Source organism: Scophthalmus maximus, chromosome 10 (genome assembly GCF_022379125.1).
Source record: "Scophthalmus maximus strain ysfricsl-2021 chromosome 10, ASM2237912v1, whole genome shotgun sequence".
Classification (NCBI taxonomy): domain Eukaryota; kingdom Metazoa; phylum Chordata; class Actinopteri; order Pleuronectiformes; family Scophthalmidae; genus Scophthalmus; species Scophthalmus maximus.
This window is the reverse complement of record NC_061524.1, coordinates 5,587,254-5,614,944: the sequence shown is the minus strand read 5'-3', so window position 1 is coordinate 5,614,944 and position 27,691 is coordinate 5,587,254. Positions and strand designations below refer to the sequence as shown.

The window sequence follows — 27,691 nt, the reverse complement described above, 5'->3', positions numbered from 1 at the left end:
GTTTCCCGGCGTCAGAACCCTCTGAAAGCAGGACTCGGCAAAGGAATGCAGTGAAACTAAAAGGCTCTGTCAGGCCTCAAAGGACCTCAGCCTCCCAGTGATTCGACTGGAACACTTCACAATCCAAATCAATATAAAGGGATTTGAAAAGAGAAAAAAACAATCTGTTCATTACCCCACCTTCACAACAGTGTGAGTCTCTGCCTTTCCAAGAGGAATCCAACGCATTGTGTGAAACGGTGAAGGGCAACAAGTGGAAATGTCTGTGTTATTTGACAATTTACTTGTAATGAAATCTTTTTTTCTTTTTGTCTTTGTTCCCAATTCTTGTGTGTTGCACCTCATTTTCTTGCCATTGCTCGGTTCAGTATTCTGCCTTTGTTAGTCGTGTTCTGTCCGTCTCCTCCACCTCATCCTCCTCTCCTATGCCGTCCCACTTTGTCAGGCTGAGGAGATCGTTCGCAGGGAGTTGGAGAAGAAGGAGACGCCCAGTCTGTATTGCCTCCTGGGAGACATCTTGCGGGACCATCAGTACTACGACCGGGCGTGGGAGCTGTCGGGCAGACGCAGTGCCAGGGCCATGCGCTCCAAAGCCCTGCTGCACCTCCGCGACAAGGAGATCCAGCAGTGCACAGAGTGCTTTGAGCAGTCGCTGAAGATCAACACCATGCAGGTACAAGTAACTCGCCGACACTGCTCGAACGTGAGGTTAGGTGTAGGTGTGTAGGTGTGTCCCTACAGCTTTGCTGTTTTGTACATTTTTAAAAAAGTAAACTGTCAAAGGGAATTCAAAATTATAAAAGGAGAAGATTTGGTTTTACAGTCTGTGGTCCGCATACCTGCGTTTATTAGATATGAACGGAGTTGATCCAGTGAAGGCGAACAATCCATCCATCCATCCCCCTTATCTATCCATCCATCCATTCATTCATCTCCTTCATCCATCTATCACCCATCCCGCATTTCCATCCATCCATCTATCCCCCTCATTCATCCATCCATTCCCCCATCCATCCATCACTCAAGCTTATTGATCCATCATCACCCTTTTCCATCCATCTCCCTTATCCATCCATCTGTCCATCTATCATCCATCCCCCTTATCTATCCATCCTTCCATCCATTCATCTCCCTCATCCATCCATCCATCTATCATCCATCCCCCCATCCATCCATCCATTCATCCATTCCCCTTATCTATCATCCGTCCCCCTTATCAACCATCCATCCATCCACCTATCCATCCTGTGCTGGGTGTTCAGTGGGTTTTAGCAAAGCTTAACATACTATCACCATAAACATTCAACCTATTTAATGTTGACATTGTCTATCATGGGTTTAGACACTTTCTTTTTTGTTTCTAAGGAGAAGCTTTTTTATATCTGTTTTTGATATATGTGCAAAGATTTAATACTTGAATCCACGTTCAATGTTTTGTGTGTGTGTGTGTGGACAGCTTGGTGTGTGGTTTTCCCTCGGCTGTGCCTACTTTACTCTCGAGAGCTATGAGGGAGCTGCCAGGGCTTTCCAGAAGTGTGTGGTACTCGAGCCAGACGTAAGTACCTGCAAACAAAACACTTCACATCAACAATTCACTAACTACAATCAGAAGATGGAAAAGTACAAGCAGGAGAAAACAACATCCCATCAATGTCTTAGTCAACAATCAGATATACACGTCTCACCACCCCTGCACACTTTGACAGCCTGTGTGAAAACTTGAAATTGTTATAGTTATTAATCAAATTAAGAGTCATTTCTGTTATCATTATATATCTCTACAACTCTTTCTCATCGTATCCTTCCTCCTCTCAGAATGCAGAAGGCTGGAACAACCTCTCCACAGCTTACATTCGCCTACATCAGAAGTGAGTATGAGTGGGCATTGGAGACGTTCTTTAAAAAGTGTCTATTAAGTTGTTTGCTTTGGGAGTAAGTGTGCATATATCCAATAATACAGAAATCTCTTGGGGAAAATACCCAAAGCAAAAATGTTCAAAATATGTTTTCAGGTCTGGTCGTGTTCATGTTCATACGTGCTGTGTTTTCTCCTCGTAGAGAAGACTCTGAGTGTAAACAGGCATCCGGTGAATCCTGAGTGTCTCTCAGCCTTTTCTCACGTCAGACTCATGTGCTTTCAGGCCTGAAATTGAAAAGCAAAGCAGGAAAGGGTTTTATTAAAACCTGGTTAGCACTTTTTAACTGAAACGTGTGTGTGTGTGTGTGTCTGAGAGAGAAGCAGCGCCATTGTATCTTTTCAATCAGCCAATCCCAATTACTGTTGATTACAGTTAATACTGTTTCTGCTATTGGCACTTTAAATCTCCTCTTTTAGTTTACTCTGTAACTGCTTGGTATTTATTTTCGTTTTCGATCTTTTTTTTTCCCCCGTCTCTCTCCTCCCGCCCGCCCGCCGCCCGCAATGGCAGAACCAAAGCCTTCCGTACACTGCAGGAATCCCTGAGGTGTAACTACGAACACTGGCAGATCTGGGAGAACTTCATTGCCGTGAGCACTGACGTTGGGGAGTTTGCTGAAGCCATCAAAGCCTACCACCGTCTGATGGACCTCAGGGAAAACTTCAAGGACATCCAGGTAAAGCCCCAGTGAAATTGAACATAAAGGTTTGTGTTGTTACTGGACACATGTAAGAATGTGGATATGTCAACTCAGGTGACATAAGACTTGATTCTGAAAATATGTGATATAAGGTCTCTGAAGGACAGCTGCGGACACCACAGACACATTGTTGATTGTTTTATACTCCACTTCGATGTCAAGTTGCACCATCAAAATGGTGACATCCTTTCAAGAGATGAATTTCTTTATCTGCTGTTCCCTGACTAACTGACTGATGGCAAGTTGGACGGATTGAGGCAGACCAAAAGTGGAAAGTGGAAGGCCATGTGACTGACAGAGAGAACCAAAGATATAAACGAGCTAGTTTTCTGTAGTCTTTCTAGCCTGTCTCTTACAACTAGAAAAAAACGGTGAGGAGTTGCATAAAGCTTGCATTTCTTTATTCTTCCATCTTTATTTTTTATCAAGTTAATAAAATGATTATTATGAGATACACAAACCTAATATCACTTCAAAAAAATAATGTACCAATTATGCAAACTCATGCAAAGATACCCTGGTAAATTCACTGTACCAAGACAATTTGTAAATCAAGCCATAATTATTTATTTGAATTTGAAAACGATATAACCTGGTTAAATTATAGCTTTTTCAACTTTAAACATAGGATGAAAAGAACCTGCCACTATCTTCTCCTCCTTATGTCCTTTGGAAAGAAAAGAATGACGATGATGCCTTTAGAGGATCTCAGAGCTTTGTGAGAGGCAAAACAGGTGATTTGCTATCTAACCATAGTTAAACCCAGCAAATAAAATCTTGTCAAACAATAAACCAAGAGTTCCTCTAGTGCTAATTAAACCTTTTCATTGTGATCACAAATGCAAAGTCATTACAGCGACTGAAAGAAAAGTATCTCTTAATCATGTCTCAGTAATTACACGCCCACCAATGCATTCAAAGCAAAAGATTAACCATCAGCTCAGAATAAACAATGTAAAACAGCCAACAGTTGCATTTTCAGGATAATCAATTCTCTCCTTCAACCCTATAACAACAATAAAGCCACCGCTTAACCGAGTGCCAGTGATTTAAATCACAACTCTGATGCAGTAAGACGTCTTTTGGATGTCCACATCCAATTTCTGAGTGTCCTTCCTTGCTATATTCCTGTTTTTGGTCATTTTTCATCCGCCGTGTTCATTTATGCCGGTCGTGTTTTGACCAGTCTCATCAATAAGGCTGCGAGATGTAAAAGTAGAAAAGGTCAACCACCGCTTTCATGCTCCAAGTAGAAAATCTCAGTAAATGGACTTTCACTGTGCCTGTTTTCCTTCTCCTGTTGTATTTCCTCTTACAGAACAAATAAGTTTAACCAAAGGGGTCTGTCTGAATGGGCTATAAGTGTGATCTGCAGCTTTAATTAAATGTACCACTTCCCCTCTCTCACTGAAACTAACATGCCAAAACTTCAAACCTTCAAAACATCACTTGAAAGTAATATCTCTGAAATGACTGTTCCATTTTTATCCTTCTATTTTTACAAACATCCATCTCAAACCTTCAAATGGTGATTTGCATAAATGGCAGTGACAGTGGGCCTCTTTTACTAAGTAATCAGATCAAAGTCACGTATTTAGAAAAGTAACTCATATTTTACTTCCCTTTAGTTGTTTTTAGCCCAGGCAAGGAGCAAAGATAGTGGCAGGGACCACCATGAATTCCTCTCTTATGGAATGTGTAGATGGCTGGTGACAAAAGTGCTTTGACTGGCTGATAGATTTCAAAGGAGCTGAGGGTCACATGGCTCAGCTTTGTGCCTCCTAGGCTTGAATGGGAAAAAAGGAAGCTTACAGTCACACACACAAACGCACACTGTATAGGCTATATACAAATAATATATCCCTGTAGAAAGAACATTTTATTTATTTTTTTTTGTGTTCTAAAAGTGGACTTCAAAATGAGCTTCATTGCAAATTCTGGCATGTCATTCGTATTATTATTCTCCTTTTTTCTCTGCAGAGAGATTATTACTTTTCCGCCTAATTTCACACTCTAACTGGATCCAAGTCATCCATACAGATTTCACCTTAAAGTGTCACATTCACCAAAGTGATGGACAGCATAGGGAGATAGATCAAAAAGTCCTATTTAATCATAACATAAAGTGGACTGACATGAGAGGCCGGTATTATCCACACGATGAGACCATTGTGTGTGTGTGTGTGTGTGTGTGTGTGTGTGTGTGTGTGTGTGTGTGTGTGTGTGTGTGTGTGTGTGTGTGTGTGTGTGTGTGTGTGTGTGTGTGTGTGTGTGTGTGTGTGTGTGTGTGTGTGTGTGTGTGTGTGTGTGTGTGTGTGTGTGTGTGTGTGTGTTGGTCTTTGCAACATCTGGGAATGGTTGAAGAAGTTGATGAAAGAATTGAATGTGATTTATCTTTCAATAGAAATCTGATATTGAAGTATGTATCATTTGTTTCCCCCCATTGGCAGGTTCTACAGATACTGGTACGAGCAGTAGTTGAAAACCTGACCGACAGCCAGGGGGAACCGGCAGCTTCCTACAAGTCTAAACTGAAGGAGCTCCTAGGTCGGGTCAGTTCCCGCCACAGCAGCGATGCTGAGATATGGCAGCAGTATGCGCTGCTGTACGGTGACGGCCACAGCTCCAGCCCAGAGGACAATGAAAAGGTCAGTGGCACAACCAGTGTCGTAGCTGAAGTCAGTAAAGAGATGCAAGCGGATGTGAACATATGCAAACTCACTGGAGATTAAATGTTTGCACAAGTTGAAAAGATCTTCATTGTGAACTTGTCTTTAAGGCCCAGGCATTATTGTTGTGTGAGGTACGTTAATGTTAAAATATTTGGACCTGCAATGGTACTCCAATCATATAGTCAGCGTGAACCAGCCATTAGTTGAAACACCAGGGCAAAAACTCTAAGTGAATCAAGGGAAGTATCAAAAAAAAAGTAATGTTTCTGTGGGGATTTTTCAGGCACTACAGTTCTTGTCCAAGGCTCATCGCTGTGAGGTGCAGACTGTGGGCTGGGAGAAAGAACCTGGTCTCTTTAAGGAGGTGATGAAAAGAGCCGTTGACATGGGAGAAGGTGAGAGAACCATTGAGACGTTGGTCTCCATTTTTGCCACCACTAAACCATTTAAGAAGAAGAACATTTTCCATAAGCATCTACATCACCAAGTAGTATGCAACATGTCCGGCTACATACAGTTTTTACCTTGACATAGAGAGATAACAACAAACGTGTTAAAGTTACAGTTGAATCACAAAAGAGTGGGCCAGCTGACCAATCAGAGCAGACTGGTCTTTTTGGCAGGTGGGCTGAGGGCAAAAGGCAGCAGTTTATGGAATAAGACAAATGAGGTAATGGAGAGGAAGATAAATAAACACCTCTAGAAGTGGCTGGGAATCCCTCCAAGCTTCACGTCAGTTTGGTCTGTACATATGATCGAGCCAGCTGCAGCTCCCTCTGTCTTTTCTGGTGTAGGAGTTCGAAGTAGATAAGTCCAGGCTTACCATGACCTACCAGGATTCCAGAGCCGACCTCGTCAAGGACGCCGGCATTACAACTAAGTCTGGGTGGAAATGAGCCGCAAAGAACCACTGTACAACAAGCAGAGTGCTCTCTCGGGACACAATTGGACTACCCTTCACTGGAAAACAAGGCCTTGGGGCATCCCACTTCCAACAGTGGGCCAATGCAAACCCCAAGGAGAAAAGAACCAAACAGAAGTGGGGAACCTGAAGAGGGTAGATGAGAACAAGAGCTGTGGAACTGGTGGCACAAGGAGCTTGGACAATGTGAGACCTCCCCCAAAAGAAAGATCCCTTTCACTGGTCCAAGGCAGGTACACCTGGCACCATGACAAAATTTAGTGATGCTTGTTGACATCTTGGAGCAAGAAATAAGGAAGAAACATCAGGCCACAGTTTTACTTTTTGTTTAGGAAGGAGAAAACCCGCTTGGAAAACCCCCTTTACTTCAGGCAGCTATTGGAAGGGAGATGGGAGTTGACCTGGGAAGGAAGTTCCATTTCCCAGACGTCGCACTGTCCACTTCCCTGAGGCCAGCTGTGGAGATCTGGTCAATGGAAGGGAGGAGCTGACCGGACCATGGGAGGAAAGCTGTGGGGAGATTGCAGAACAAAAGACCAGCAGATACCAACAGTCGGTCAATGATTGCAAAGACCAAGACATTCTTATTTCAAGTCGGAGGTGGGCTGCCGGTGATTCCCTCCACAGTCTGTGAGGAATCTTCTCACTATGATGGGAGTAAGAGGTCATAACAGACGGGAAGCAGTTCAAAGCTTGGGAAGCTGAGAGAACCTCCCCTTGGCTCTAGTTTGAAAGGGAGGAGTAGAGCTGGACGCCAGGAGGATAGGGGGAGTGAGCTGGCCACCACTGCTCATTCACCAACCAGAGAGGATTATGGTTAAGGGTCGAAACACTCAAGCAAGGTCGCGCACCACCGGAAGACCTCTTCTCCTGCGCAAAGCTTCAACTGCACTAACCAGGACTAGTTTGGAGGGCAGCCTAGAGATGTATCTATATCTTTCAAACATTAAAGCACGTAAACCTTTCTAGGTCAGATGGGAAACCTGCCCTTCAACTGTTAGCTGGGGTGACCTTCTGCCAACCACACAGTTAACAGTCAGTACGGGTTCCTCAGGGGGCAGAGGAGGTCGAGAGGATGGAGGAATGAGGACGAGTGAAGGGAAATAGGAGAGATTTGTCTCTGATTCCACTTGAGTTTCCCCAGATGTTTTCATTATAGCCAGACACACGGCGCTGAATTAAACATTAGCGGTGCAGTCGGGAGCTGCCCCGAAAACAACATTGATGTATCTGGTGGTAATATGTTTGCGCTGTCTATCAGATGACCTCTCGCCTCCACCCTCCTCCTCTTTATGCTGCAGAAAAACGATGTCATATTGGTTTGCGTGTTGTTGTGACAAACACTGGCAGCAGCAGTGATGGTTTCCCTCTTCAACATTATGCATACACTTTCATCAATGTTGTATTTGGATTCAAGGATTTTATCATGTAAAATCTAGAATGTCCCGTGTGCAGATGTTAAATGCTGATTGTGATGTGGGTTTTCAGTGCAGTGTTTCCATGACCTTAAAGCTACAGTGTGTTATATTTAGAAGGACGTATTCACAGAAATTGAATATATCGTCCATAATTGTGTGTTCATATATGTATAATCACCTGCAACAAAGAACCAATGTTTTTTCGTCAACTCTGAATGAGTTAAATATAGTAACATGAGGTGGACCCGACCTCCGTGTGAGTCGCCATGTTTGCTACGTCATGTTAAATAGGTTTGCAGTAAACAGTTCCAGAATATGTCGCATTCGCGTTGAATTTCCAGCGTTGCCGGAAATTGAATTAGCGGTGCGCCACCATAAAGTGTCCCCCGTCGGGTGCTCAGTTGGCAATATCAGATAACAATACTGACTCATAGCAGCTTCAGTCTCAGTATATTAGGAAAACGTCAACATGCCACATTGGTGTGTAAAGTGATGAGCATGTCAGTTTCCCAACCTCTCACCCTGGACTACACGTTCTGCTCAGCTCCCCTGATCCCGCCATGGGTGTGGCTGCTGCAGCCAAACAGATGAGAAGTAGGGCGAAGGATAGATAGAATGGAGCAGAAGTGACCTCGACCTCAACATTCACAGCAGAAACCGGCAGCGAGGAGGAGACGGGAAATGACCAGTTTCCCCCTCATGTGCGAGAGAGATAGGTGACCTGTGATTACGGTGAGCTGGAGGGTCACACTGCAGCGACACGGCCTATCAATGTTCACACCTCAGACCAGCCACTGTTACATTAAGATATCAACGGTTCTGTAGGAATGCTTGTGAAGACGCCAGTTAGTTAGAGCTCCACAAGTCTAGAGGTGTAGCGGTCACATGTAATGTAGTACTTGAATAAATGTAGTGATTTGAAGTCAGAATTCTTAAATGTATAACCTACTTGTGTTCCCTCCTGCCCCTTAGTGTTGTTTTATTGTCAATGAACATTTTAGCCTTTTATTTTGGAAAGCACAGCACCACCATGGATTTTGACCACTGAGTATGTTCACAGTGTCAACATACTCAGTGGTTTTCCATTTCAGTTAATCGTTCATATTACGTATCCAGGACACATTAAAACACAAAGACTCCATCCCGTTTCTGACTCGTCTCTCGTCTCTTAGTGACCATCAGCTGCAGCAAGAAGAAGGCTAACCCCACAGAAGCTCTTCAGATGCTCTCCTCCACCCGTCTGAGCCTGCGGAGTTTAGCCACCAAAGCCAAGGTACAGTCCTCCGATCGACCTGAACACCATTTTCCGATTTACAGGTCTTTCTACGTCCCGACTCTCACCTGCGGTCGTGAGCTCTGGGTAGAGATCGAAAGGACGAGAGCCCGACTACAATCGGCTGAAATTAGCTTCCTCCGTAGGGAGGCTGGGCTCAGCCTTAGCGATAGGGCGAGGAGTTCGGACGTCCGGAGGGAGCGCGGAGTGGAGATGATGTCCGCTTAAATCTTGCTGGCAGTCCGTGTGAGACTACATCACTAATTCAGGGCACGTCAAGAATCAGAGGAGAATGTAAAATATGAAAAGTGCATCAGAGTCAGAGTTCAACAAATCTCATCCTCGGTTTATTGCCGCATCAGAGTTTTTATCTACTATATGACCACATGGGGGTCGCTCTGTAGTGTTGGCCAAATATTTACTAGAAAATAAATTGTGCGGAGGCCCCGTAGTTTCCACTGTTAAAACCTCCTAGACTCTTTATCTTCCCCCAGTAGAAGAGGACCAGTGAAATGTGTCGGCAGCAGGGACGACAGTGGCTCACACGGACCGGCCGGCTGCTGCCGTCAGCCTGCAGGTCGAAACAAAGTCCTTTTGGAGGTTGTCTTGCTCTGAACGAGTTCCATGTCCACCTGTCCGTAAAGACAAAATGGTGGACACGATGACTCACAAAGCATATGGCAAGTCATTCAAGTCATTTGGAACTGTGCGGAGTGATTCATGGTCCGGAATTCCTTCTCACGCACATTACACTGATACTTGAAAAAAAAAAAAACTTTTTCGGATATTCCAATCATAACAAAGGTGGAGTCATATTTCATGAGTGTTAGTCAGCTCCCGGCTCCGTCTCTGCTTTGGCGGCCGAGCTAACGTTGATTATTAAATCAAGAATGTAAAGATTCTTCGCTGTGAAACAGAAAGTAGAAGTGCGTTAACATTTCAAGAAGTTTTTATGTCCGTTTGCTGCTTTTCGCTTGAGAAAATTGAAATAGGAAGTTTTCTCTGGGGTGCGTGAACACGAAACAATCAGTGGAACTGTGGCATCAGCGTACATGCTGGACGAAACAACGAAGAAATTCCATTGACACCAAAGAAACTGTTTGAGGTCATTAAGAAGGTGCTGCTGTTACTCGGTTTGTCCAGCAGAGAGCACTGACGGCCTAAATTTTTCAAACTATATAATTTTTGGTTTTGGTCAAAGCCCTTTAAGAACCATATTCAATGGATCTCTAACAACGTCATTCATTTATTCATGACAAAAACATAACAGTGATTTTTTTTTTTTTACTTCCAGTATTGATATCTCAAAAAATCCGGCCGGTTCACACTTGAAGGCAAGAAAAAAAGAGACGAACGGCAGCAGCGACTCGCTCTGATTATTCAAATATAACTCAAGTCAAGTAAATCATTTTTTTGTGTGTGTAGTAGAGCAAATTTACTCCTTGGTACATTGAGTATATAACACAGTCGTGTCTTCCTGGTCTCTCGCGTTAAAATGCCACACGTCTTTAGATGAACCATTTTTAAAGGTAGTAGCTCTGAATTACACAGTTAATGAGTACAGATAATAATGATGGCAACAACACCAGGACTCTTCGGTGTTTTACTTCATTGTCTCGTCTCTTTGTTCTTCAGCAAACGCACACGGACGTGGCCACGGGTCAGGTCCACGACGAGCTGCGGGGCGGCGTCGCGTCTCTGGAGCGACTCATCGCCGAGCTGCAGGAGCTGAGCGGGACGCTGCGCGACCAATCGCAGTGACAATCCTCTCTCTCCTCAGGAAACAGAGCTGTGGCTCTGGGGCCTCACTGACAGTGTGAGACTAATCAGAGGCGGACAGCGAGCTTCACTCGTCAGCCTTATGAATTGTTCATCTCCTTTTAAATAGAGAAAGTAAAAACCTGGATTGTGAAGACAAAGGACTCACTTAACTCACTCAATCATGATGTTTCTGTATCTCTGTCTCCTCTTGAAAGTAAACAATGACCGAAAGACATCAAACAGTGAAATATTTTAAAAGAACTTGGTGTCTTTGTCTTTTTTAAAAAAAAAAACTGTTTTTGGTCTCTACCAACTCCTGAGATAAAAATAAGTCTCCTATTGGTTTTCTGGAGCTGGTTCCCTGTCTGCTCAGAGCGGCCACAGTGAAGCAGAACAGTAAAGTTGCGGCCCGCGCGGAGGAAAAGAAAGAACGAGCTCAAACTCACCATAACGCTCTGTGAAGCTGAGGCGAGCTGCAGATTCGGATTTCGTGTTGTCATTTGCCGTCATGGTTAAAAGAAAACAACACTTGGGAGTGTTGGTAGGAAACGAGCAGCGGTCTGGTGTGTCACGGACCCTCTAATCCACCTCCTCCCTCTGAGGTTTTGCAACACTCAGTAACATTTCATTACTTCTTCCTTTTGTTCCTGACGCACGAGAGTCGACGTCCTCACACACACGCACGCGCGCGACCGTCACGCAGCGAAACGTCGAGGGGGGAGAAGATTCTCGAAAGTTGTTGAACGGCAACAGCTGCCACTCCTGTTTTCCTACCGAGGCTCTTCCCCGTTGCCCGTCGCATTTCTGCTGCCGCTCATTCCGCGTCTGTCATGAACGGACCGGATGGGAAAACATGAGCGCAAACTACGGGAGAGACAAAAACGGTTAGTTATTGAGCAGCGTAACTAAGGGATGGGTCAGATTTCACCTGAGCAGCTTTTAACTGAGCTTCAGTCACAGGGGGAAGTTTGAGGTCTACCCTTAAAGAGGGGCGTCGGCCTCCTGAGCCCAAAGTGGGAGCTGGTTCCCCATGAGAGGAGCCTGGTAGCTGAAGCTCTTTCCCACCAACAGGGAAGCGGTTGTTGGTCCAGGTCCGTTCGGGGTTATTTGAACTTCGGAGCCAGCTAGTTCAACCAGCCTGGTGCCTTTTCAGCAATTGTCCTGCTCTTGCAGATATTTTTTTCACCTTCAAAAAAACGAGCATGGAACCAACTTCTCACGATGAGAAGACGTAGCCGACCGCTGAGCGCAAGACGTATGGTATGAAAGGAAATGATGCTGTCGCGGTTCGCAGCAATTCTTTGGGTGCAAGCGCCGCACCAACTTGTCGGACCTTGAACCAGTTTTGATTTGGTTGAAACGCGCCGAATGGCTGTTCCCCGTCGGTGGAAAAAAGGCCAGATGAGATTGGAGGAACCACCGGTCAGCCTGCGTCTTGGGAGCCGAAGTGATCCACTGGGACAACAAACGTACTTTGAGCTCTACGAGATACGATGAGGGTTTGGTTGTCAAGGATTTATTCTCCCAGACGGTCAGCCGTTTCATTCACGCTGTACCATTCTGGAGTTTTAGTTCTTAACAGTCTTCGAAACACTGCCTCTGCTTTGAGTTTATTAAAACCAAAAGCTGTTAAAAAAAAAAAAAAAAAAACCAGAGTGGCTTCTCTGGTGCTCTGAGAGATCATTTCCTGGCACATCCAGAGATGGTGCACACACACACACACACACACACACACACACACACACACACACACAGTCAGTCCGTGGCCAGCTCGTCTCGCAGCCCTGCAGTCAGTACAACGAGGATCCCTCTATCTTTCCTCCAATTTGTTTTTCTCACCCGGCAGCAAAATGACCTTGACATCGCTCAGGGTTTTCATCTCCCTCGTTTTCCCATTTTCTATTTTTTTTTTTTTTTTTTTTTTTACTATAATGGAGCTTGTGTTTTATTTGGCCGGGTCCCTTTTTGTTCTTTTTTCCCAGCTCACAGATCCTCTACCTCTGCGTTGAGGTGTAGGAGTCTGTTGTTAGGAGGCTGATCAGAAGGGGGGTGGTACATGAATGCCATTCAGGCACTGAATGTTGAGTAGATATTAATACTTCAAGGCGCTGGTTGGGGGTTTTTGCACGCGAGACAACACTCACAGGTCAGGCAGCATTAAATCCACATTTCCAGCCGCACAGACCAGTTGTCGTGTTTGTAAAAAAAATAATAAAGACCCATTCCAGGCTCTGCATCATTCACTCATCACCACAGTGCATCAGTCTCACAGACGCTGCTGACTAATCTTCCTAATGGTGACTGTAAATTTCCCACATGCTGCGAGATAAACCGTACACAGAGTGATCTGCTGCCGCTCCGTCGTCACACAGAGGACGGGGCTTTAACGGGAGCAAAACCCCACTTTGCTTGTTCTGCCTCAAGACTCACCGCTCTCCCAAAATATCCTGGTTGTTCCTTAAGTGGGGGGTGGGGGGGGCGCCCTGGGGCTGATGTCACCACCACTCTCAAAACCCTCGTTCCATCCACTTTTTCACTTCATGTGGGAGAGAGAGAGACAACTTTGGTTTGGACCGATCCTCCTTGTAACGGCCTGGTTCCCGACCGGGGGGGTTTTGACCGCGGCTCAGTCACGATTATTTTCCAGAGGGAATCATCGTCTGACGGCTCTTTGGGGTTTTGTGTGTGTGTGTGTGTGTGTGTGTGTGTGTGTGTGTGTGTGTGTGTGTGTGTGTGTGTGTGTGTGTGTGTGTGTGTGTGTGTGTGTGTGTGTGTGTGTGTGTGTGTGTGTGTGTGTGTGTGTGTGTGTGTGTGGGGGGGGTTTCAGAACACCCTCAGACTTTGGTTCAATATTTACTTAGATTTATTGAGGAAGCCGCATCACATAAGATCATCTGAAATAATATTTGCAAATCTGGATTTGCTTTTTCATGTTCATGACTACAATCGCGATGATGATCACGATTGAACGAGAGCATGTAAGGAATCCGAGCCAAGCCACCATGACGTGTTTCCACTATGGCCTTCGCAGCAGCGGGGAGTCGACCGTGTTGAACCGACCGTGACCAACCTGCGACCGCTTCCTCCCCTCATTCCAGCATCCAGTGACTTACACACTGCTGCCTGTTTGGGGGTCTCATTCACACAAACAGGGTTAGACATAAGGTTGTACTTTCTAAGTGTTTTAATGTTGTGGCCGATCTGTGTAAATACATATTTTAAATCATCGCCCCCCCCCCCCCTACGCCATCTTTCAAACATGTTCTCCGTTGATGAAAGCCTCCTCTGTGCCGATGACCCCGGCTCACCGAATGAATGAAGCCTCTGCCCGGGTTTTCAAACATTGCATCATTTGTGATTACACATCGCGGCTGCAGCCCTCCTCAGGGCCGTGCCATGTCTTTTTCCCCACAAGTTTGGCGAACGCCCTCCCCGCCTCCGCCCTCTTACCCAAAGAGAAAGCTGTTACAGCTGTGAGTCTGCCTCTCTGGACTGTGTTTACCGTCGCCCCTTGATGAGCCCAGATCCAGCAGGCTCCACCACCCACATCTGTCTCGCACATATGTAACTGTCAAATAAACACAAACACACAATTTCCATTCTGCCCTCGGTGAGAGAAAGTCTTCTCGGTTGAATGTGTGAAACTTTCTCATGCAACCAAAACGACACCGCAGGTCAGATGTAAGAAATCCGCATGGCGGTGGAATCAGTTCTTTCTTTGGCCCTGATGCAGCCACAGCCTGCTCGGTGGCATGCGGTGATGGAAAATGGCAAAAGATCCCAAGATGCAGAAAAATTTTATTCTAGTTGCGGAGGGAAGTGTGTGGTGGGATTTAACGTGGCGGGCAGCTGTGATCAGTCAGAAACACCCTCCTGCCACCAGATGTATTGAGGATGTGTTTGCACGGAATCCGCGCGCGCGCGCGCGCACCGTTTCCCGTTTACTTCAGACTTGAGAGCAAATAAAACGACACATCTGCTCAGGTGAAGTGCGCCCGGGTCCCGCGCGACGCCCAGAGGAGGCTGGTAAACACTTAGTGGGGATTTTTTGACGGCCCACAGATGCGGTGACCCCTCCAGGAATTCTCCCAGTAGAACGCCCGACGGCCTGTCACCTGGATTGTGCACAGGCGTGGTCCGCCAGTGATCTGAATAAGTATGAGTGAAACCAACTCGATCTGTAGTCCAACCTCCACTTCAACATCAATAGTTTATAATGCTTTTTTCCCTTCTTTTTTGATGTACTTTAGTCTCATTATTTTACTGAAAAATAAAAATGTTTGTCATAGAATCCACACAGTTCCTAAAAACATGCAGATACCACCTATTCATATTAGTGGTCGAATGTTTCCGTGTTTGTCAATACATTAGATTAATTCATACATTTAACTATGTGATTTAAAGGTCACTTAATTAAACAATGTTCACAAAAGTCAAAAATTAAGCTGCTATCAAGATTTGCCTAGCTAGCTACATTTAGCTGGAATTAAGCTAGCCATTAGCTATTAGTTTTGTTTTTTAGACCACTTCTCCAATAATGTTTTCCCGCTGCCTTATTAATTACGTGAAAGAACAAATGAACAACGAAAATGTCAGTTCATCCTACCGGATATTTTCTTATTTGTAGATAATAAGAAGGCGGGGAAATCAACAGCTAAACCTTAGTTTGAGCGGCGGCTAGCTGCGGCTATCGTTCAAGCTAGCTTTCACTTGATTGGGCCTTTTTACTTTAGCTGTGAAGTTAGCTTCTTCCTTAGTGCGATATACTGTGACCTCAAAAGCCAAAGTGCAGATGCTTCATTTTGCATTCTATCTTGTAGTTAATAAAAAATTTTAAAAAGCAAATTATCTCGGAAATTAGATTTTTCATAAAAAATATGCCAAATTTGACAGTTTGTATTTCCAAAGTGACTATTATCACTGGAGAAATCTTAAAATCTGTGATTATTCTCAGTGCGTCATTTTTCCATGCTTTCTTATCTGATTTATTGGTGTTTTGCGATGGACGTCAGAGAAGGTGACGTCATTCGAAGGGTGTCAGTTACGCTGGATCTTAAAAAGTGTCACAGTGCAACCAAGTTGAAGATTTTGCCTCCATGAGCTTTGTCACAGCTCCTGCTCCAACCGATCAGTTTGCCGAGAAGAAGGCCTGATCCGCAGCCAAACTACAACAACTAACTTCCTTCAGAACACCCGGATGTACCTCTCTCTCTCTCACACATCCAAAACCAAAGAGCGTCTGACACCTGAGACCACTGAGCACTTCCATCCAGCGAAGGAGGAAGCCCACATGATGCAGTCGGCAGTCTCAGAAACACAAAGGAACTTTTTTTTCTGGCTTTTAAGAATAAATGCGCTCAATCCTTTTGATGAAATACAGTCAAACAATGAGCCGCGACACTGGTGAAACCTTTCAATCCAAAGCACTTTGTCGAACCACAGTCACGTCTGTCTCGAAGCCCTTACCCCCATGTGGTCAGACTGTGTGCTTGCGCCCAGTGGTCCTTAAAAATATCGATCAATTTCAAATATGCCACACAGAGAATCTTCGAGCAGGCCGAGCCCAGAGAAAACGGTTGATGCCTGGTCCGCTGGTGGGATGCAGGCTGGAACGAGGGTCTCGCTTTCCGTTGGTACACATCCATCCTGGAAGCCGCCGAAGGAATGAGCTCCCGTCTCTGTGCCCAGCTGTGAGTTTTACTGTCGGGCATTATCACATAAATTAGATTGAACGTATGGGTCGGCCAAAGTGCTCGGTGGCGGTACTTATGGGCTGCATATCACTGGTCTATTGGTTCAGACTGAAATATCTCGACCGCCATTGAATGGGTTACCAGGAAAGAATCCTGCCAACTGCTTGTGCCACGGCATGTTTGGACGCACCAAAGTCACTTAGGGCCCACGCTAAATCATAGGGTAACTTTTCTCATTTTACAGCCTCGGTACTTCCATCAAATGTGAATGTTTTTTGTGTGCAATTTAATGCAAATAAGGAGATGGGGGAGATTTGGCGCTGTGAATGGGTGGTTTCGGTTTTGGGAGTCCCTGGTCATTCCAGTCACTGGAGTCTCACTGACGCAGCCATGTGGATTTCCCCCAGCCGCTCTGCATTCTCGATGTGACCCAATGAATTACTATCGAACTGTCATCCGTCAAAGTGATGTAAACTAATCTTAATGATATTCAGTGGAGCTTTTAGTAGTATTTGAATTTTTCCAGTCACTTTCTGCCTCCGGAGCTGCAGAGTCTGGATCTCTGACTGCAAACCACCTTGTGCCCCCATGATCCTGCAAGGGGTGAAGAAACACTAACCCCTAGCACCCACTGCTGCCGTTAATATGTACAGTACAGTACAGTACGTCTCTGTGTGGACCTTGAATTGTCTCTCTCCTGCTAAAGTACTCTCTCTCTCTCTCTCTCTCTCTGGTTTTTCCTCTCTACTGTAGCCAAGCGCTCGCTCATGGGGGAATGTTGGGTCTCTGTAAATAATATTATAGAGTACGGTCTAGACCTGGTTATTTGTCTCTATATGTCAGCGCTGCAATAGACCGGTGACATGTCGAGGGTGAACCCGGCCTTTTGCCCATGTCAGCATTGGCTCCAGCTCCGCTGCGACACTCAAACAAATGTGCAGCATAGAAAATGGACGGATGGACCGACCTGCTCCATTAGCACCTGAGATAACTTCTCTCATGATTTGGCGCAACATATAATGAAACTGACTTGACATGATTTGACCAAACATAACTATGTTTGTCTGTTGCCTAGATGCGGTCGGAGCGTTTTCACCTAAAACCACTGCTGCTGGCGACGGGGTTGACGACACTGCACGTGTGGATCTTCAAAAACAGTAAAGTTGAGTAATACCGATGAACTAGGAGAGCTGAGGGGAAGATGTGGTGCTGGGTAATTATTCTGTGACAACGTCCACATTACCCATCCTCAGTTGTGCATGTTTAAAAGTCCGGTCATCAGTCATATTATAAAAGTAATGATTCGTTAATAGACGGATACAATCGTCAGAGAATCGCCCAGCAACAATCAGTATGGTCAGTGTGCAATACTCAAGAGTTGAGATGCCACATGTGCGCATAAAGAGTTTATAAATAAAAAAAAAAAATGTGAGAGTTGAAAGTCAGACGTACATCTGGACTTACACCGCTGCACCTGACAGACGTGCGGCTACGTGCAGGAACAGATGTGCGTCTGCTGATGTTCACTCTTCTTCCTCGGGAACATGCTGTATGAGACAGGAGGTGTATTAAGTCTGGGGCAACTGTCTGCACTATAGCCACACACACACACACACACACACACACACACACACACTCACATGCACACGCACACGCACTCACATTATGTTTTAATAAAGTTATACTGCAGCCTGAAGAGATGACATGTGGATGTTGATAGCGCAGAACAGAATGACGTTCCCCGTGTTCACAGGGTCACCTTCAGGATTTTAATTAAGCAAGTGGATGTTGGTCATATTGCATTTCCTTCAAGCTGCACAATAAAGCCTGCTATTCCTGCCAAAACAGCTTCATAGTCTGAATGAATGTCACATTTAATTATCATTTCATATTCACAGCAGAATGAGATTCGTTAAATAAACCGCTTTGGACACAAAACGCTGTAAAAATGAGCCAATTTCACGTTGTCGGAGAGAGACACACGAAACGTTTTCCCCCGAAGCAACAGGAGGCACCTCAGGTTGAATAATGTGTCTGAAGACAGTCACCTGCACAAACTTTACAACTTTCTCTTGTTCAAACGAGTACGTTGCACATTGATAAAAAATGAAAGTTTTTAAAACCCTCAGTTAGATCGCTTGTTTTTGATCACTGACATTTCGGAAAATGCTGCAGTTTGCCGTCTCGTCCAGTCAGAGCAGTGCTGGCCCTTTTTTATTTCAGGCCACCACTGGGCGGAGCCAAAGCGGGTCACTTTAAAAAGCCACACAAAGCGGCTTTAAGTTGATTTTTGCCGTTTGTGTCATGTGGCCCAGTGCAACTACATATCAGTGTTTCTCTTAAAACCCTAACCCTCTTCATGGATAAATGCATAATACAGGGAGTGATCATTTTCCATGTCGGGAGTTGTCCTGTCAACAGTTTTATGATGGTGGACTATGGGAAATGGTCTTTTGGGCTACAGGGCCAAAAGCAACCCCCCCTGGCCCATGTGGCAGCAGTGCCATGCATGAAATGGAGATACAAGTCAGGAGTGTCAGTTAATGTTCACATCAAACATCAGAATGAAGAAAAAAAGTGTGATCCCAGTGACTTGTATTGCCAATCAAAAACATCTCGCCTAGGGCGCCAACATCGCCAGGGCCAACCTGGCTTGTGTCAACAGTGCCGGGCTGCTGGTGGTGTTGCGATGGTGTGGGGAAAGTTTTTCTTGACAAAACTTTCAATAGTGGTTTATAAACGAGTATTGTTGCTGACCATGTTCATCCCTTTATGGCCATGTGTACTCCTACTTTGAAATAGATTAAACACAGAACTATGCAGGCCCCCTTGAGTCCTCCTCCTCATGTTTGTGGAGAATTAATACAATAAAAAGACCACCTTGAAATAAATAAAACATGTAGCTACAGCCTAATAGCTTAAAAGGAGTAAACATAAAATAATAAGCCAGTTTGTACTTGATCACGACTAAAGTCCACTTCAGTGTGACGGCGTCCTCCTCTGCTTCAGCAATTAACCGTCGCGCCTGAACATGAAATACAACTACATCGGCTCAGGGTCTAAAATAATAGCCTAGATCTTCTCGAGTGATCCAGAAGCAAAGTTTCCAACATGTTGTGGAATCAATGACACCAAGAACTGAGGCTGTCTGAGAGCAAAGGGAGGAACTACCCAGTAATGTGCTGTTCCTAATAAACATTAATGAGTTGGTGTGCAATGTTGTAATGTCATGAAAAGTCAAAGAATCACCAGAGTCGTTAGGATTCATCCTCAGGAATGTGAGTTCTGTGTATAACTGAATTTATTGGAAGGAATCTGAATATCTCAATCTGGACCAATTACTGTGTGGACCGTAAGAAGAGTCTTCAATAAATCTTCAGTCAGTCTGTTGAAAATAAAAATGTTTTTCGTTTCTTTGGTGAAGGCCATGTCAAAGTAGTGATAATTACTTACAGTTAAGTAGTTAGGCATTTAGTTGTGATGGTTAAGGTTAGGGTAAGGGGCTAGGGAATGCATTATGGCAATGGGGGTCGTCACAACTATAGAGAGACAAGTGTGCGTGTGTGTGTGTGTCTGATGATGATGATGATGATGATGATGACGAGTAGGTGTCAGGGTGGGGTCCAACCATAGACTGTATCCCGCCCTCTTCCTTACCCCTCGGGCCCCAGGAAGGAAACCAATTCTCGTCGAACGCTCTCCTCGTCTCCTCGGAGAGAGAGTGTCCACCCACCCCCCATGAGGTAACAATTCTTTTCAAAAATATCTGCTAACAGTGAAAAAAAAACTGCAGGAATTCTAAAAAGAGGCGACTTTAACTTGTGATAAGTTTTAAAGTTATGTCAAAGGAGTTTGTGTGTGTGTGTGTGTGTGTGTGTGTGTGTGTGTGATGATGATGATGATGTGTAGGTGTCGGGGTGGGGTCCGACCCCCCCCCCCCTCCGCCCCCCCCTCGGGCCCCCGGGAAAGGAAACGAACGCTCTCCCCTCGTCCGCTCGCCTGCTCGGGGGTTCGCGTGCGGGGCCCCTCCCCCCTGGTGACGTCACGTCTGGAGGCGGGCCCGCCCCCTCGCTGGCTCGCGCCGCCGCTGACACCGTTTCACCTCCAGCGGAGAAAAAACTTTCCCGGAGTTTCTGAGGCTCCGACCGCGGAGCGACACACTCGACCCACCGGCCGGAGGAGGAGGACGACGACGCAGCCGCGGCAGCCCGGAGACTCTACCGGAGAAAACAAGACCCACTTCTCCCGCTTCTTCCTCTTCTTCTTCTTCTTCTTCTTCTCCAGCCCGAGGAAGGTTTTTAATTCCCCTCTTCTTTCTTTTTGTTGTTGTTTGTTTTTCTTCTCCGTGACAGTTTCTTCTCTCACTTGTCCCACGCGCCTCTCTCGGGGGGTCCCGGCGGCTCATCACTGTGGGGGTCGGAGGTCGACACCTTTTGGCGAATTATGTTCAGGAATACTGAAGTCGTTGCTCCTCTCAAGAAGTGAAAGATTCTTTTTTTTTTTTTTCTTTGACGGAGACGAAATTAACCTGGACACCCCCTCCTCCTCCTCCTCCTCCTCTTCCTCCTCCTCTTCCTCACTCACTCCCCAACTTCCCTCTCTGCTCGGGGTCGATATGGCCTGGATCAGACTGGGCCTCTTCTTGTCCGTCAGTTTGCTGCTGTCTCCGGTGTGTGTGTCCGCCGAGCAGCAGCAGCAGCAGCAGCGGGGCGGCTTCAGGAGGCTGTACGTGCTCCAGCCCGGGCCGGGGCCGCGACCGGGGCCGGGGCCGGGGCCGGCCGGGGCGGGCGGCGCGCTGAGAGTCAGCTCCATCTCGACGCGTCACGGCGCGGCGGGGCGGCCGCACGCGTACAACGTGGAGCTCACGGCCAACCTCGGCGGCCCGGTCCGGACCCGCAGGATGGGGAACCAGGCGGCTCCGGTGCCGCCGTTCAGTCCGCAGCAGCAGCAGCAGCAGCAGCAGCAGGCGGCGGTGCTGCAGGAGCAGAGCCAGCAACAGAAGCAGCTCATGAAGCTGCCGGGGTAAGAGAGTCAGAGCCACACTGTCAGGACACAGGCATGTGAAGTGAGTGAGGGGAGGAAAATGAACTTAATGACTTCCGGTGAGACGTTTTATCACAAGCCCAACAAGCACCAGGTAGTGCGACCTAGAACTTAGAGTTGGACACTGGTGTGATTTAGGCTGTAATAATGACACACACACACAGAGACACACACACACACACACACACACACAGAGACACACACACACACACACACACACACACACACACACAGAGACACATACAGAGACACACACACACACACACACTCACACAGACACAGAGACACACACAGACACAAACATACACACACACACACACACACACACATATAGACAGACGCACACATAGAGAGACACACACACACACACACACACACACACACACACACACAGACACACACACTGTGACATGACAGTGTGTCATCAGGTTTGCAGTGATGATTTTCTGGGGTTTTGTTTTCACACTAACTGGGGCTGCATGGCCTGTTTTATATATATATATATATAGATATGAACTATGATGTTGGATGAAGTTCAAGTGCTCCTGTGAATCCACTCTCTGTCCACACACAGCATCTCTGAGTGGACGACCCTCTTCTGAGTTCCATCAGCTATAGGGTCCAAAGTGTAGGATAGTATTTTCTGATTCTGACGCCAGTGGTTTTTACAGTTGCACGCTCTTCATACACCCTCATCAGACCTCTCCTGTGGACTCACTGTGTGGGTGGGCGGGTGGGTTTCAGACTGTCGTTCGTTGACCTCTCACTGCCCCCTGTTAGGCTACTTCTACGTCCCTGGCTATACAGTAGCTCCAGGGAGGCGGACCTGGAGAAATGGTTCAATGGTGGGAAGAGGATGGCATGGAGATGAGGATTAACAAAAAATAATATCGGTCACATATGTGAATATTTGCTTGGCGAAGCACCCAAATAAGGATATCTGATCCACCCCTGGCTGGCTCGTAAGACCGACACGTTCACACAGTTAAGAAGTTCAGATATCTGTACCATTGACTCCCGTTGTGAACCACAGCTCATAAGATATAGCTTCCTTTCTTTTTTAGAGGGGGGGGGGGCTGTCTAGTCTGACTCTCCGTACCCGCAAAGATCATCTCTATTAATACAACGAGCTATGAGTCAGTGATGCAAATTCGTGTGTCCAAGAAGTTCACCAAAGTTGAACTCCGTGCGGAACGTGCGCAGATTTAATTTCGCCCTCCTCGAGCGAATCCTCTGATTACACGGATTCCATAGGAATGAATTGCTTCTGCCTTGGCAGAGAATCAGCGTGAAACAATAGCAGGAGTCTGAGTCTGAAGCAGACGGAATGGAACTCAAGACGCAATTTAATTTGATTATTTACGCCCGTGTGGTTGAATACTGTGACACATCGACAACGTCTTCTGGGTTTAGTTATAGGTTTATTAAGCGGTTAGCCTGAATACGCGTGTCAATCAACCTGCGTCTAAATGTTAAGGAATCAACAATAGGTGAAATCTGGAAAAGAATGACATTAAATAATGTTTTTATCATGGAGGTATTGGGTCTGGCTACTGTACATACAGCTGTTAGTGCGAGAGATCAGAGTCAGTTCTACTGTACCAGCAGTTTAATGTGCAGAACTCATTTTTATTTGATTTTTTTTTTCCTTCTATGTTCATGCGATAAAAGTTTTGGAGAAACTGGATCCACCGACTCTGTTGCTCCATTCAATGTAGAAAAAACAAAAACTTTTTCCCACAACTAACCAGTTGAGTAATATCCCCCTCATCAGTTTCTGTGAATAACCATTTCCCACCTTATTAAAAAAAGCCCTCTGACAAGGAGTGACACATTATATGTGGGAGTTTCCTGTCTCAGTGGACGTCCACACTGAAACCAGCTCTGTGTGAACTCAAAGCAAGGGGCTTTGTTGGTGGGGCGGGGGGGCGAGTGTGTTGGTTGCGATACAGCAGAAAGACACGAGGTCACCAGGCTGTGTGTGGTCCGGCGGCTTGACCTCGGCTGCTCAGTTTGTGGCCCGGCGGCTCAGTGTTTTGATGTGTGATTAGCGAATACAGTTTGGCTGTGAACTGCCCCCCCCCCCCCAACACAAAGCTCTCATCAGACTCATTACCAGGCTACTACACGAGGCGGGAAGGATCAGGTGATGGTGTATGTGCGAGTTTTCATGTCATTTTTGTACAAAATTGCTAGGGGGCTGGCGGGAAAAGTTCCAGGAAAATCTTTTTGGAGCAACGTATTTGCGTTCTCGCATGCAGTCCATCCGGAAACTTTCAGGAAAATATCTGGACTTCAGTGCATGTCTGAAAGCAGCTATAGTGTCTTGTCTCTTCCTTGATGAATATTGCTGAAGTGTCATTGCTTAATGTGGTGGTGACTGAAAAAAAACAAAACGTGGCAGCTAATATCCAAGTGTTTTTATAAAGATTACGGGGAAGAAATGGACGACTGACAAACGCAGTGCTGTTTCACAGCTGACTCTGAAGTGGAGCGGGCTTCTCACCAGCGTATGAAGAACCCTCCCCCTGTCCAAACTGTGGGAAACACTGAACTGTTCTCTCACATCACCTCATTCAGACTGACACCGTGATGCAGGTGGCGCAGCAAATTAGACTATGGCGGCCCGCCACTGTCTAGTCGATGTATGGGAAACACTGTTTATATACAGTATATATTTAATTTTGTATCTGAAGCTTGTCAAGAGGTCCAGGAGGCAGTGACTCATATCAGTCCATGTAACTCACTCTCTCTCGTGATGATGAGTCGTGAGTTCCCAGGTTCTTTCCAGCTTCCAAACAGCCTGACTCAATCAAGACCTCTTCCCAAACCAAAGTTTTGTAGTAAAAGTAAAAGTCTGCCAGATTGTGTTTGGCTTCAGCAAACCTGCCCCAATAAACACTACACCTCGGTAACTTTGGTATCTCGGAGAATTCCTGCCTCCCCAGTCACATACGGTGTCACATGGCCAAACCACATCTCACGAGCTCCGTGTTTGGGACGCCGTTCAAGTCTGGAAAACATCCGGCGAGAATTGGTGGAGCTTGGCTGATCTGCGCCGAAAAATCGGATAACTACGGTGGAACATTTAGATGATGACGTGACTCATCTCAAACCCCCTGAACCCAGTGAACAGTGTAAACCGCTGTAGGTGTCGCAGACCTCAAATTAGAGTTGACGCGGCCTGTTCCTTATCTCCAATATATTCAAAAAATCATAAGTGCTGACCAACGACGGCAAGAGGTGCCTTCCTGCAGTGAGCTGAACAAATAGTTGATGTTGGCATCGGAGTAAAGGAGATAACTGTTAGTCATCTAATGTTCGGTCTAATTGAAATAACATGTCCCCGAAGGTAAAAGAGCCAGAGCAAAGTGAAAGTTGTGGGCTGCTGTGTGGTTCAAGAACAAACTCAAGTCTAAGTTGGGATAAACAGCAGGAGAACGTTTGTCTTCCTTTCTGTTGCCGTGGTGGGTTTTTTTTTGTTCACGTCTGAATTTTGTGTGTGCTTGATTCCTCTCTGCAGGGTGAACGTCTGCGGAGGGCAGTGCTGTCATGGATGGAGTCAAGCTCAGGGGTCGCAGCGGTGCATAAAGCGTGAGTGCACATTCAAGTCCTTTCAACACTTCATGATGCCTTCAAGTTAATACGGCAACTCTTGGAAGAAAAAAAAAGGGTCCTTATGTTTTCCGTTACATTATTGCAAACTTTAATTGAGGCTCGATCATGTTTCTTATTATTCACAATATATATATATATATATATATATTGTTCTGTTTGCTTCATTTACATCCCGGCAATTCATTTATTTCTCATACACGTGTTACATAACTCACAGAAAGTTATACACCACATTACTCTACTCTAAAATCTTTTTCATCGTCCCCTTCAGCACCACAGATGGCCAAACATGAACGATTGCTTAACCACTGTAACTAACTTCCAACTTCTAAAACTAATCAAAAACTGAGCAATCACTGGAAATATCCAGGGCCCAGTTATTTGCTTATTAACAGTGGGGTTTGCGTTATGTACACTGGCTTGGATACAGTTTCAGTAGCAGCCAGGATGTAAATTAAAAAACAATAAACACACTCCAAGGACTTAATTACTTGAGGTGAAGTGGCTCCTAAGTGTTAATTACCCCTGCACACACACATAAATGTTGACTCTGCTTTATTCTCTCAACATTTCATGTTGCCCGTCTGTCTGTGTTCAGGGTATACTGTAAATCCCTGTTTGGTCCGCCGTATTCCATAGTCACTTGGGTTATATTCATTATCTAATATGCACATCGGTTTCCGAGTAGCTTCCAGCAACCACGCATGCAATTTGTTCCTCCATCCAAATGTTCATACTTGGGGAAGTATTGATAAACCCTGCAGTAGTTGTCAGTGTGTGCATGTGCATAAGTTAAGATGAAATCTGTGCAAACACGCATTTGATGAATGAGGCCCAGTGTGCGGACAGTTGCCTTCCAAGTCATGAGAAGACTGTTATTATGCCGTCGGACAGGCAGGAGCACGTGTCTCCGGGTAAAAGAGAAACAGACTGGAAATGGATAATACCTCTTGGCCCAGAGCCATTGGTCCCAGATCACTTTCTTATTTTCGGGGTCCTGCCAACTTGTTTGAGACGTACACAGCTTCTCTCCAGTGCTGTGCCCATCAGTGGGAGTTTGTCTGGAGAGCACCGGGAGTCCTGCCACTCTCTAACCTTTAAATTGAAAATCCAGGAGGTCCTTCATCTTCAATGCTACTGTCTTCCACAACAGAGGACCACCACTGTGGAGAAGACACGGAAGCACAAGTACAGGTGGCGCTAGACGCTGCTGGACAGAGTGATTATCATGTTAGTGCTGATCACTCCCGATAGCTCTCTATTAGCTTGCTATCTTTCTGATAGCAGTCTGGTTAGCTTGGTGCAGGCAATAAATTCACACATTTCAACGCAGTGTGAGTGTTTGCAAACCATCAACCGGATACTGCAACTGATACTCCAGCAGAGCGAGTTGCATTAAAGTGGATGGTGCGACACTGCCAACAGCGTTAAAATAACGCCCTCTCTGTGTTTTCCAATCAGCCAATCATGTTGCAGAATTGCTCATTTCATAAAATCCTGCAGATACAGATAAGGAGCTAAAGCGGCAGGAGACCGCGTCAGCTTCCACTCCTGGCAGCCACAATCTGAGGCTGCAGTGGACACAGACTCACTGGACAGTTGAAGACTGAGGAACGTAGCCTGGTCTGAGGAATCTGGATCTCTGCTGATGTTTGGCTCACAATTTGGCATCCACAGCATGGATCCATGGAACCAACCTAACTTTGGTCAACGGTCCGGGACTCTGGTGGTGGTGCTGAGTTTTCTTGACACACTTTGGGCCCTTAATATTTCGATCAATTAGGGCTCAGTCTGTCTGAGTATGTTCATCCCTTCATGGCCACAGTTTACCATCTTCCACCAGATACCTGCAAGTGTGATAATGCACTAAGTCGTCTCAAACGAATGTGAAGTGAGTTCAAGAAGTGAATCCAGTAGAAAAACTCTGGGGATGTGGTTGAACAGGAGATTGGCAGCGTGAATGTGCAACTGACAAATCTGCAGAAATGATGTGATGTAGTCGTGTCAACATGGAGCAGAATGTCTAAAGGAACGTTTCCAACATCTTGTCTAATCAATGTCAAGTTTCCTTGTTTGTGTCAGAGCACAGAGGGGTTTTTTGTTTACTTCCTGTCTTGGCAGCCGTAGATGACAACATGTGATTCACCTACATAGAGGCCATCTGATTCAGGAGAAATGACCAGGAGACATTCCAGTTTCTTCCCCCAGACTGAATGAAGTCAGATGTTGGTGGATTATTGAATTGCAGAGCAGAATAGTGCTTTGTCAAAACCGCCCAAATTGAACACATCGTGGCTTTGTCTCAGACAAAACATCTTTGTAAATCGGATTTGTACAGTTTTCTTTCCTGAAAGAAAGGCAGTCAAAATATGAACTGCTGCCTCCCTTATAACTGGGTCAAAATAAACTTAGAGTTTATCTTCAAGGCAGGATCATGCCATTAGTACTGTAACAATTCAGGGCAAGCCTTGGTCCAGTAATTTATAAGCATATTTGTTCAGCACATAAACAGAATGAATGGCGGGCCGCCACAGTCTAAGTAATTAATTGGAAACGCTGGATCAGATCAGCCAAACCTCCCCCGGAGGTGGTCAGGGATGCGTTGTGACCTCATCGAAGTGTGAATGCAACGCGTTTTCAGTCCACATACAACAACATGGTGGGTGGAAATA

General features: G+C 45.7%; 2 protein-coding genes across 12 annotated transcripts in view; both read left to right on the top strand.

Moving 5' to 3' along the window:
* Positions 1–18,183, top strand: part of ttc27 (tetratricopeptide repeat domain 27) — a 53,034-nt gene extending 34,851 nt beyond the window's left edge. The window contains exons 13-20 of one of the 4 annotated variants that reach the window (XR_007031599.1): positions 446–673; positions 1,457–1,555; positions 1,816–1,868; positions 2,430–2,595; positions 5,070–5,267; positions 5,575–5,686; positions 8,176–8,363; positions 8,804–8,904. Coding sequence is in view for 3 of the 4 variants with exons in the window: in XM_035606428.2 (XP_035462321.1) it covers positions 446–673; positions 1,457–1,555; positions 1,816–1,868; positions 2,430–2,595; positions 5,070–5,267; positions 5,575–5,686; positions 8,804–8,904; positions 10,540–10,665 (1,083 nt within the window). In the remaining variant the exon portion in view is untranslated. The other 3 variants (XM_035606428.2, XM_047335160.1, XM_047335161.1) reach the window with 3 other exon arrangements.
* A 2,221-nt stretch (positions 18,184–20,404) lies between these two features.
* Positions 20,405–27,691, top strand: part of ltbp1 (latent transforming growth factor beta binding protein 1) — an 88,215-nt gene continuing 80,928 nt past the window's right edge. For 5 of the 8 annotated variants that reach the window (XM_047335031.1, XM_035605925.2, XM_035605923.2 and 2 more), the window contains exons 1-2: positions 20,405–21,380; positions 24,925–24,995. In XM_047335031.1, the coding sequence (XP_047190987.1) occupies positions 20,974–21,380; positions 24,925–24,995 (478 nt within the window). In that variant the 5' untranslated portion in view covers positions 20,405–20,973. The remainder of the gene's footprint in view (positions 21,381–24,924; positions 24,996–27,691) is intronic. The other 3 variants (XM_035605927.2, XM_047335030.1, XM_035605926.2) reach the window with 1 other exon arrangement.